We start from the raw sequence: 12,942 nt of genomic DNA on the forward strand, positions 1-12,942 counted from the left end.
AACTGTATAACCAAAAGTACATGAAGCTAGCAACTAAATTTTGCAACTATGTCATTGGTACAAACTTAGAAAACTTCATTTAGAAGCAGATGCGTGGAAGAACTTATCAATCTAGAAATCAAATAAATGCAAAGTTTATACTTTGGAATTCTATTTTACTTTATCCCCTAATGTTTATTGACACATACACACAAACCCATATACAACCCAGCACAAGAGCCCTGGAAACCCTCCTTTAACCCCATGTAAATGACACTTTGCGTGTCATTTTGATTTTTTAATGGTTAATGAATTGCATGTAATAATTGCCAGTTTTCTGCCACCTCTTTGTCCCCTGCTGCAAAACATCTCATCTATTCAGAGGAAGATAATTGCCAAGCTGTTGAGACAGGAAAAAAAAAATCTCTGCATCTCACCACTGTTGTGTGCCTCCAGCTGTGAGGCGGAGTTGACAGCAACCTTGCATAGCGAGCAGTAAAGAAGCCGTTTTGCCTTTTCTTCCTCGGTCTCCGCAGAAGGACAAGAGCTATTGCCAGTGGCTGTCGTGGGGCTTTTTTCCACTTTGGAGGTGATCTCAGTTGTCATAACACTGCTTTTGCTAATGTCCACTGTAGTCGTCGTTGATATTGCTGGTGTCCCTGTGGTACTGTCTGCATTCAAAACAGCACAGAAAAAAAAAAAAGAAAAAAGAGGGAAAAACAGTGATATTATCTTTCCCTGTTTGGAAATGTATCACTAATGTTACATTCTGCTAATCACGATAAGAGCAGCGAGCAACTGCTGTTTATCGACTGTGAGTCAGTCTTCTCACAAAGAAATTCACACAGATGACCACATGTGGTTTTTGTATATTGATATAAAATATTCCGATGTTCTTGAATATATACAAATACACTTTACATTTTTTCTAGGGCGTAAATAAATATACCCACAATTTTCTGTTTTTAACATATGGCCCTAGTAAAATAATATTTACAATGCATTATACTTTGTATACATATCTTTCTACACAAATGGCTTTTTAAAAAAACAGAGGATAAATACTTTTAAGATATTTTTACTTTTACTTACTACTCCCTTTCTATTTTCCTTTTACATTTCTTTTTTTAATTAAAAATAAAAAGCACTGATCCTTTTGTACTTGCTCGTGTAAAAGATAAAGGAAAAAAAGGGGGGGCTTGATGATACATTTTGTCCAGATTAACAGTTTAGAAAATTATCACCCTAATTACAAAGAGTTGTATATTCAATACCAAGTGCAAAAATCATCAATATACAAATAAGAGGAATTCTGGTATGGCATGTTTATTAAACTCATACTCTGCACCAAGCTGTGTATTGGGAATTTGTGACATAGTATTCAAACATTAATGGCCACTCCTTACAAGGAATTCACAGACTGGTCACACCCTGTTAATGTCAAATAGTTTCCAGAGTTTGATGACCACTGTAATCCTACCACCCTCTGGCTTCAAAGTCTGATTCTAAATCCTGAGAAGTCAAGCTCTAAAGTGAGACTACCTTGTCCTAACTCCCCTTGGGTGTACACAGCTCGCGGTCCAAGTATGCCAGTTACCACGGTGTTGGTGACATTCGCATGTCCAACGAGAAACTGCAAATGAGCTCTATGCTCACATCCTCTTCCACTACCTATTCTGCTCCCCGGGCGCTGCTTCTTAACCTCCTCTTCACAATATTCTCAGCTGTCTCTCCAGTTACAGCTGCTCTTGCCAGTGTCTTTCATTCCATTTGCCACTGTGGTCACTACCTAATGCCACCCCGGAAAGTCCATGATAAATGGATTGGGCGGTGGCTGTAAAGGACAGTGGTCTGTCTGCAGTGAAATGTCCTCATACACACTTACTTCTGGTTCGCTCCCACTATCAAGAGTGGATCACAGTTTCAGGATGCATTTTAACTTGGATACCTCTTTGATCCAATCCAGAGGTGGAAATATAGGTGAGACTAAATATGGCTTTCTTGGCATCAGAAACAGTAGTCAATAGGTAGATAAATGAGATCGTGTTGAGGGCTGTTGTATAAAACAATTCATCTGGATCCTATTTCCTTTGCCTGACACTTCACAGACTTTTAATCACTTATTTTAGCTGCTAAGATCATCAAGTAAGCCTCTTCTAGCATCATGGAGATTATCCACCAACCATGTTAAAAAAAAATTCAGTCTCTCATACTAGAAAAAAATAAATAAAGTTACTATAACACCAAGTTTTGCCACTAGAATTAATTTATTCCTTTGAACACAGAGAAGTCCATTTCCTGATTAGTTTTTACTTGCCTAATAAGCTATCTGATTAAAACTGCAACATCAGGTAATTGCCAGAAAATAATTCTGAGAACCTAGATATGGCATAAAATACAATGACTACTTTATGATAGTCTAGTAGCTGTTCATTGCTTCCAATAAACCAGAAGTGATTGAAAGCGTATGCATATGTCTATAAATAAATAACAAATGGCCAGTTAATTTGCTAAGTGTTTTCTATATATAATTTCATTTCATCTTCAAACTTGTGCAAATGAGGAAATTCTGGAAGTTAAGAAAATTTCCCAAGGTCACACATTACTATCTGGTGAACCAGGGCTAACTTTTTCAAGAAACAAAGAAACCAGGGATTTGCGGGGAGGGGTGGAGGATGTGTGAATGATACCCTTGGCCATGAGAGTGGTTCTCCATAGGAAGGTCACAAACACCAAATTTTTCTTAAGATCGGTTCTATAGGGAGTGACAATAATAAATACAGAGATATTTAAACGTAGTGTGGCCACACATTGGAGCCAGAGTGTGATACTATGGTTATTTATTTCATTTAAATCTGAGTACAGATATTCCTAGTAATATCCTACTTCTAACAAATTTTCCTTTGGATTGAGCATGTTTATTTTATGCCTTGATCTGAAAATTGTACATAGCATAGATCATAGCAATCCTAAACTCACTTCCCTATCTACAGTGAAATTCATAATAAGAGTATAGAATAAACAAAACCATGGCTCTTCCAATCCCTGTGACTAGCTCCATTAGTGTGTTTCCTAACCCCAGAGGATAATGTGCATTTATACCAAAGCCAACATAAGATAGGGACACCAGATGCTCTATGCCTAGGACTAAGTGAAGCACTAACATTTCTTAAGGCAAGTTCCTTGCTTGAGACAGATTTAGAGGAATTAGTATAACAATGCTTAACTTCTGGGCTTTTACTGTGTTGCATCCTTTAGACTACATAGCTGAGCACAGATCTATTATTATCAGTTTGTAGTATATGTGAAAGAAATATGAACAGCTACATCTTTAATTTTAAATTTATTATATGGATCTTGAGTTCATAAATTTATAATAAGACAGAGTTTTTACTTTTCATTTATAAGTGGTGAAGGAAATATTTTTAACAAAGAAATTAAGCTAAATATATTTTAAGATTATGCTGAATTCAAAGAGAACCAACTATTTTATAAATTGAATAGAAAAAATTACATATAGCAAAGAGATTTTCCTTAAAATGGTATGTTAATTTAACAATTATTACCTCTCCAGTCTTCCTCCCCCAAACTCGTAACTCCTGTCTCACAAGGAGAAAAGCATAAAGCAAACCTTACTTTAAGAACATTCTACAAAATTCCTGAAACCTACTAAAATCATCATAGCAAAGCAGTCTGAGAAACTGTCACAGTCCCGAAAAGTTTCAGGAGACAGGATGACTAAATATAATATGGTATTCTGGTTGTGATCCTGAGGCCATAAAAACAAAAGGACATTACATAAAAAGTTAAATCTGAATAAAGTATGGACTGTAGTTGATAACAATATATCAATATTGTTTCCTTAGTATTGACAGATTCACTATAGCAGTGTGACATGTTAACACTAAGGGAAACTGGGTGCAGGGTATACTGGAGCCCTCTGTAATATTCCTGTATCTTTTCTGTAAATCTAAAATTGTTAAAAGTTTATTAAATTTAAGAAAATTGAATTATAACCAGTCAATAGTGTATCATTGTTACTTTGTAGAATCATAGTCAGAAGGGATCTTAGATCATAGTCAGAAGCTACAGTATAGTTTTCTTGGTTTTCGGAGTAGGACATTTTAGTTAATTTCTCAAGGACACAAAGTGCTCTAGGGGAGAGATGGGCACTTGCCACTGCATCTCCAAATCCCAAACCCAGCACTCGTTATCCTATGTTGCAATGACCCATGTATTCAAACTTCATTCCATCAACATTTTTTTTTTTATCCTCACCTGAGGACATTTTTACATTCATCTTCAGATAGAGTGGGAGGGAGAGAGGGAGGAAGAGAGAGAGAGAAACATCGAGTGATTGCTACCCACAGGACCCCAACCAGGGCCAGGAACAAACCGCAACCGAGGTACATGCTCTTAGTGGGAACCGAACCTGGGACTCTCTGGTCCTTGGGCTGATGTGCCAACCGCTGAGCCAAACTGGCCAGGGTGTTCCATCTACATTCATTAAGCAACTATTTAGTTCTAGTCACTAAGAATGAGGAGGCCAATACATATCCATCCATAAAAAAGGGATTTATGAGACATCTCTTATGACTTTAAATAATAACAATAAACTTAATCCATAATCAGCATAAAAAGGAACTCAATAAACATTTATGGAAAGAATGTAGTAAATGAATGAACAACAATTATAGACAATGACTATGGAAGTACTTTTCAAGCATTTACAGGTATTCACTCATTCAATTCTCACAAAAACCTAAGGGGCATGCCACTTTTATCCTGCTCTGAGAGAGGAACTGGAGCATAGAGAGATTTGGGAGCTTGCCAAGGCCAAAGCTGTGGGCTGTAGCACAATGATTTGAACTCAGACAGTCTGGCTCAGAACCACATGTTCTTCACTTATTTTTTTCTTGCTAAAATTTTTATTTTTTCATAAAAGAATAAACTAGCTCCCCTTCAGTGCATTCACATTGGTCATGATTTATTAATTTGCCTTTAAAAGAAACTAAACACGGCCCCAGGTAGAGTCGATCATGTATGTCCAAACATCCATTTATGTTCAAGTATTTAAGTGTCTGGAATCTATTTAGGAGGAGGAAAGAAAAGAAAAACCTACAGCTCTCAAATAACCTCTTGTGAAAAATAATAAAGTGTAAACCACAAGCCTTCCTGATTGCAACTTTCTCTTTTCTTTTCTTTTCTTAAGATCAGAAGGCAGAAAATAATTCACTTTTCTTAATGTTTCCCGAAGGCGGATTCAGATTTCTTTGCGCTATTCAACCAATGACCCTCCAGGAACAATCTATGTGACAGGGAGTCGAGAGTAATGGTGCAGTTCGGTGGGAAGAGAAGGGCTTGAGATGATTTGGGTTTGCGGTTCTGGGCCATTTTTTTTTTCCTGCCAGTGCCCTGTAGCAAATATGCATTATTGCAACTGTCGCAATTTGGCTTTGGCATCGAAACAGACCGCTAATACTTTATGGAATGGGGCTGTCGTTGAGAATAAAAGGGAACTGGACTGTATGCAGAGTGGTCTATTTGGGATTCTCACCCCTGTATAAGAAAACTGTAAATACTTTAAAATCCAGCCACAAAGCATAAGAAAGGACTCCAGAAAATACCAATAACCTGAATTCCAGAAAGTAAAACAGAACAGCAGGTGACATGGTCTGAGTTAGAAACGTATTCTCCTCATTACAGACCTCATAACCCAAGTGGGAGAACGAGGTGAGTTAAGTTTTCTCCTACGTAACAGTAATTGAGACTATGACCCAAAGATGTTCATCATGTTCTCCTATCAATTGAAGACCCAGGACAATTTATTTCCTTCCCGGTGTGAATGTAAATCTCACCCAGGCTTGTCAGAAAGTGAGCAGAATAGCTGCTTCCTCTTGAACATGTTGATATTTTGAAGAATAAATAGGTGCTTCATGACCAAAAAAAAAAAAATCACAGTTTTAGAAATTATTACTGGTGGTTTCCTCCCTATGGATTCCATTTCATTCATTCAGCACAGCGCCACCCCCGTAGGCTCAGGCAGAAAGGGCCCCCGCAACGGGCTCTGTACTTACGGGGGCTCCGTACCTCAATCACACACCGCTGCAACAGAAATGGACTGTGTTCTTTTGACCTTGTAAGGAGTTTTGAGAGAGTGCAATCACTAACTGAGCAGATGGGAATTACAGGAAAGGAAAGTGACGGCTGAGCTGGGTACCCGAAGGCCAGAGTTCACAAATGAGTGTGTGTGTGTGTGTGTGTGTGTGTCCATGTGTGTGCATGTCTGGCTTGTGTGAGTTGAGAGGTAGGAGGAGATCACAGCCTCTGTGTGGAAACTAGAGAAGGACGCTGTTCAAACTTGGCTGCATCATCACTAATGTATGTTTGAGTGGACAGAATCCCCCCAGTACTCCCTCCCTTCCTCTGCGGTGGTGGCGTGAGAAGTGCTTCAAACTGCCTGGCAATCCTGACCCCACAAAATGAGACTGGGGAGCAGAAATACCTCCCCCAGCAGGCTGCCCAATTTTGCTGGGTCCAGTCACCTCCCAAACGTCCTTGCGTGGTGAACAGCTCCTGGCCCGTCCCTGCAGATCTGGGCTACCACACTGTAGGGCTCAGAGCTGACTCAGGCGAGTAGGTTCCTTATCCCCCAGCCACCAGGCAATCCCTCGGCTGGGGCTGCTGGGTGCCGCCTGAGGTGTAACTTGATAATATTTAGCTATATGGCAGAAGGTATTCATTTCTACCCTTGTCTTGGTCCTGAAACTTTTGGGGTGGTCCTGATGGAACCCTCATGTGTCCAGATCCTGTGCTACTCACTGGAGGTAAAGAAATAAACATGATATAATTTGCATACTGAAGTGTGATAGGCTCTAACGTGACGAGAATGGAGGGAATATGGATTTGCTCTCTTTGAGGAGGATGAGCAGGAGGAGGAGTCACTAGAAAATATTTTTTTTAAAAGTTGTACTTTGAACTGATTCATCACATCTCCAGTATTCTGGGCCATGCAAGAAGTGATCCACTGTGCTTTTTAAATCAAGTGGCATATTCTGTCCTATAGTGTGACCTGATTAAAACTTAATGTCCTAAGGGATCAGGTGACTAATTCTTTCTACTTTTACATTATTTGAACTAGATTTATCATGTCTTGCATAGATTAGATATTACAGCAAGGCAAGAGATTTCAAAAACTTAAAAACAAAAAATATTGAACTGCAACTTTTGAGATGCTTCTCCAAGCTGCCTGATCTATGGCTTGTTTGGGGTAATTCCATCAGTGTGTCAAACCCGGTGATAACAGTTACCTGTGGAGCTCACTGTGTGCCATGCACACCACAGGCAGATTAAAACACAAATTATTCTGATAAAAAGTATTTGGGACAGAGCCTACTGTTTTTTTTGTTTTTTGTTTTTTTAATTTTTTTTATCTTCACTTGAGGACACTTTTTGATATTTTGTTCAGATAGAGTGGGAGGATGAGAGAGAGAGAAACATCGACATGAAAGGGACACATCGAGTGGCTGCCACCCACTCAACGCAACCAGGGCTGGGGACAAACTGCAATCGAGGTACATGCCCTTAGCGGGAAGCGAACCCGGGTCTCTCCAGACTGCAGGTCAACGCTCTAACCGCTGAGCCAAACCAGCCAGAGTCAGAGCCTACTGTTTTAACAAAGGTGATTCAACTTTCAGATTTCCCTCTTGAAGCTGGGACCAATTCATTCCATTGGAATTGGCCATTTTTAGGAGGATCATGTGATTTGAGAGGGTAGCGTCAGACTAACTTTCATTTCATAGGACACTTCATCATACATTTTGGGTACTACTGCAATCCTGGGGTAAGAAGGCTGGAAGATTTGGTTGCCAGGCTAGTGTATGGTTGCAGAAGCCCCGAGAAGGAGGTGGTGATCGGGACCAGTTAAAGAAGACTTGACTTGGGTACACAACCACGAGTGAAGCTAATGAGGAAGAGGAGGAACAAGAGGACCAAGCCAAGCAGGGGAGATAAGATGCTCTGAAGCAAAGAGAGTTCGAAGGAACTGTCCAGCCGCCTGCGGAGTTAGGCAGGCCCCAAAAGTTGGCCAACTAAAGCCGAGATCTACTTAGTATCTCAAAAGCTTACATCTCCAAAATGTTCTTGACCTCAAAATGGACCTTTCTAGGTTGAACTGAGATTTCACCAAGTATAAAAGCTGGCATAAAGCTAGCAATAGTCACACACACACACACACACACGCACGCACGCACACGGCATGACAACAGGAAATGACAAGATGTAAATGAATCAAGTATCAGCCACTGTGGTAAACTGGAGAGCGCACAGCCTCCCAAATAAAGGGTAGTTCATTACACCACTCTAGTCAGTTCCTGTCCTTGTAGACATGCAGGTCCGGCTTTATCAGATGTTTTGATTATCATTTTGAGAAAAGGCAACATGTTTTACGTAAAATTTCCAAATTTTAAGTTTTAGCAACTGTGTATGTGTACATGTATATGATCCCGTGCGGGGCAACATGCCTGTGTGGTACGCGAGCTGTGGGCTGCTGCTTTGCAAGGTGATCCAGGGACACTACCTATGCTCCCTAACCCTGCTCAGTTCCACATGGTTCGGAGACTCTGGTCAGATGGCTTGACTCAGCCTCTCCCTCAGAAGGCCGGGCTTCTATTTTAAGGAGAGACGCAAGGATCAAAGCTAGTCTTGTGTTTTACCTTTACCAGATAATTTGCCCCTGTTCCTTTCTTTCAAGTCCACAAGAAGAGACGCCTGGGCAGAAACCTTGGCGTGTCTTGAGAGTTGTGTGTAAGGGTTCACACTTAATACCTCAGTGGTGTTCTTGGTGGTAACAGTCACCTCAGCCATTTCTAATACCTTACCACCTTGGAGCTTCAGTGCCTGCAAGTCAGTGGGGATTTCATTCACTATTCCTCTAGCATGCATATATATATATATGCATATATATATATATATATATATATGCATATATATATATGCATATATATAGATAGATAGATAGATAGATAGATAGATAGATAGATATAGATATATACACACACATACACACTCCGTAACACAACTAGCACAGAGCTTGCTAGGCATTTGGTAACTGGTAAGTACGGAGGCTGCTGTCAACCAATTTGTTCTGCCAGGCATTTGCTTTTCTTTGGCAAGTTCAGATTATATCCCCATTAGGCATGACACTGAAAATCGGGCATAGCAATACAAATAGAACATCTCGGACGTGCTACCCTAAGTTTTCATCCTTACTCCATTTTGTCTTCCAGTATTTCAAATCTGCTTCTCTCCCTCTATCCTGTCTGTGCTCTTGGCTCTCACAATACTCAACAGTGATGGGGCCAAGATGCTGGGGCCAAGATGCTGGAAACTTCTGTGAAACAGAAATAATCCTGTAACTGTAAACTAGTGGTTCTAAAAATTTCTTACACACCGCAATCGCCTGGGGGCTTACTAAACACAGACTGCTGATTCCGGCCTGTAGTTTCTGTTTCCTAGTCCGGGCTAAGGCTGAGTATGTACCTTGGAAACAAGTACCCAGGTGTGGCTGCTGCTGCCACCGCTGGGCTGAGGACCACAGTTCAAAAACCACCCCTTACAGTCTGCCGATTAGTTTCTGGTTTAGCTTAACTGGTCTCAGCTTTACAGCTATAATGTCACTTAAACAGAAAGTCATGACAGTCAAAATGGGACATGAGAGATCGAATGGCCACTGTCCTGTTTTTCCTGAAACATGGAACTTTCAGTACTAAATCAGGGGAAGTACCAGCAAGCCAGGACAAGTTGATTACTCTAAATGGGAGTTTGGAATAAATGAGAGAACAACTTTTTAAGAAAATATTTTAAATGTTGCCCAAACAGGCAATGAACCATTTCTATTGAAAGATGCATTGTGTTTCAGATAAATGGAATAAGAAACAAGGGAGGCTGGAGACATAGTCAGATCCCTGAAGCCGAGGTAAATAGCTACGTATTTAATGTTCCATTTAGCAGTTAAGCCAGGAGTTCTGTAAGAATACAGTCTTTTCTCTGTTTCTTGGAGTCTAGGTTTCTAAGGGACTTCATTTCCTGTATTGCTCACAGAATGTATGCTTTATCCCCCTTGAATGTAAATTAACTCAAAGCAAATTAATTCAAAACTAAGTTAATCAGAAGTCAAGACCACTAAGCCTTGAGTGTTAATTGAGTGGGTCTGGTCCCTGGACATACAATTGAGAAGCACCAAGGGGTTAGTTTTGTCAGAATTTGGGAACTTTCTGATAAATAATACAAAAGGGAAAGAAAAGGGAAAACAAAAAGGAAATCAATGTATTCCAAAGCTATTTTAAGTGACTTGGATGCCATTAGATTAAGAAACTGCCTTTTTAAGGCAGCTAATACTTTTCTTCCCCTCAGTAAGGCAGAAAAAAAAAATAGAAAAACAAAAACAAAAAACCCACGTCTTTTCACATCTATAAATGGTAGCTCCCTGTTCCAAGAATTTTCAGAGGGAAACAAGTGTTGAATGCCACAGTAACGGATGCATTTCGTTAATGAGAAGACCTGTGTATTGAGCAACTCAATTTGAAATCCTGCAAAAAGTCATGGCACAGTTCTTCAGTGATTGTCTTTGGTAGTTTATTTTCTATGGTAACAGTCTTCTTCCTTTTGGCTAGGTGCTTAGGTTAAATGTAAGGGTTTGCCTTGTGTCCTTAACTTCCATGATATCTAACTTACAAAGGTTTGTGACACGACAGATCATGAATCTTAAGCTTTAACTAACTGAAATTGAACACAAAGTGAGGGAGAAGGTGCCTTCTGAATAGTGAATTTAGAAAGAGTAGAGAGCTGAGAACATGGATAGTCACTCCAACCCATTTAGGACACAAATCCTTGCTGTAGTAGCCTGGGAGGCAGCCCATATAATAACAACAACAACAACAACAATAACAATAATAATAGCTCTGGCCGATTTGGCTCAGCGGTTTGAGCACCAGCTCACAAACCTAACGGTTACTCACTGCTTCAATTCCTGATCAAGTGCATGTACCTAGGTTGCAGGTTCGCTCCCTGGCCCTGATCGGGGTTGTGCAGGAAGCAACCAATTGATGTGTCTCTCTCACATTGATGTTTCTCTCTCTCTCTCTCTCTCTCTCTCCCCCCATCCTTCTCTCCCTTCCACTCTATCTAAAAATCAGTGGAAAAATATCCTTGAGTGAGGATTAACAAAAACAACAACAGCAAAATCATAATAAAGTAATAATTGTCAGCTTTTCAATAATTTTTGTACCTTAGAGCAGTCTTCAAGATTAGAAAACAAGCGCTCATAACAAATGGCACAGCGGTAAAATATTTAGTGTGGATTTAACATAGAACATTATTCTGCCTGGTCTCAGGCATTTTACTGTGTATTTAAGAGCTGACTTAGCAATTTTTATTACAAGCATTACAATGTTGGTGTTTCATAGATAACTATACAGGGGAAATTTAAATTGGTAGCAAGGTACCAGGATGCAACTGATAGGTCTTCGTCACATTCACACGTCCTGATTTTTTTTTTTTTTTTTTTAATTTCAGGTGACCAGGAAAGGCATTTTCAGGGTGTAATTACACTGGTCAAATTATGGGAAATTGCTGACAAAGACGACAGAAATAAAGAGAAAGGGAGGACTCTTACATGTTGAGAAAACATATTATACATTTTTCAAGTGACAACTTTTCAACTACTTTTAAGCATTCCATTTAAACTATAAACTGTGTTGTCTCAAGAATCAAACTACTAGTCATTTCACCCCAAACAGCAACTTATTATTATTTTTCCCTCTGCAGAATGGAGAGCAAGAGGGAGGTCATCATATAACCATTTTGATAAAATTTCTCTCCTCAAACTAGTTATTTCATGTAATGTTAATACACTCCAATCAAGAAAATATTAAGTTGGAGAAGACATGAAAATTAGGAAAAATATGCACATCAAAACAGTACAGGAGAAACCCGAATTCTACTTATTATTTACTAAAACACTGGCTGCTAAAACATTAAAATAATTGCTTGGAAACTAATATAATTCTGGAGCAGAAGCCTCTCAGTGAAACCAACAGACCGATTTCTAAAATGTAAGATTCCCTTTTTATCTGTAGAAACCATTTAAACCAGATTTCTGTGAGATTCCAAATATAAAATTATCTTTCCTATTATTTCCATAAACCATCACACTTTCAGAAATTGCAAGCCACAGCAGACTGCCCCCTGCACAAAAATTCACCATGCTGTGTATTCTTATTGTTTTTGAGAATATATCAATTGTAATAACACGATTTCACCAAAACACTATTTGAAACACCATATATATATATATATATATATATGATGCAGAATTGCAGAATAAGCATTTTGATTTTCCTTGGCCTCATTTAAGAGACTAGTTATTTTGGTATTATTTAAACAGCTCCACATCTAATTTTTTATTTTGGTTATATACTCAGGAGGAAAAAGAAAAAGACTCCTTGGTTAACTCTATCAACCAAGATTTAATACAATATTTTAAGATAACTATATTTTAAGATAGAGCTATGTTAAGAATCAACCATCTGAGAATTAATTTCAAAATAAATTTGTATTATCTCTGATGGTTGGTGCTGGCCATTCTGATCCTGTGGAATGCCAAATATATTTATGGCTACAAAAGGATAGACATCTAGTCCCACGATCTGACCTATCATAAGATGGTGGCATTTCTATTCCATTTCACCCTTTGAGATATCATTTCATGAGTCGAATCATAAAACAATATTAGAGCCCACTTGATATGAATAGAAGTTCTGAAATTTTATCACTAATTTACGTATAATAATTTTAAAATATTTTTTTTACTTAAGCTTTAGAAAACCATTATATTTTTAGGATACATACAGGGTGGGGCAAAATTAGGTTTCCAGCTGTTCATATAGAAAATAATACAGCCCT

At 38.9% G+C, this 12,942-nt stretch overlaps 1 protein-coding gene across 3 annotated transcripts in view; it reads right to left on the reverse strand.

Annotated features, from left to right (window-relative positions):
* Window positions 1–12,942, reverse strand: part of ZNF385D (zinc finger protein 385D) — a 739,643-nt gene that overhangs the window by 16,846 nt on the left and 709,855 nt on the right. For all 3 annotated transcript variants that reach the window (XM_036267089.1, XM_036267087.1, XM_036267088.1), the window contains one exon: window positions 417–650. In XM_036267089.1, coding sequence (XP_036122982.1) covers window positions 417–650 — 234 coding nt within the window. The remainder of the gene's footprint in view (window positions 1–416; window positions 651–12,942) is intronic.

Source organism: Molossus molossus, unplaced genomic scaffold (assembly GCF_014108415.1).
Source record: "Molossus molossus isolate mMolMol1 unplaced genomic scaffold, mMolMol1.p scaffold_m16_p_18, whole genome shotgun sequence".
Classification (NCBI taxonomy): Eukaryota; Metazoa; Chordata; class Mammalia; order Chiroptera; family Molossidae; genus Molossus; species Molossus molossus.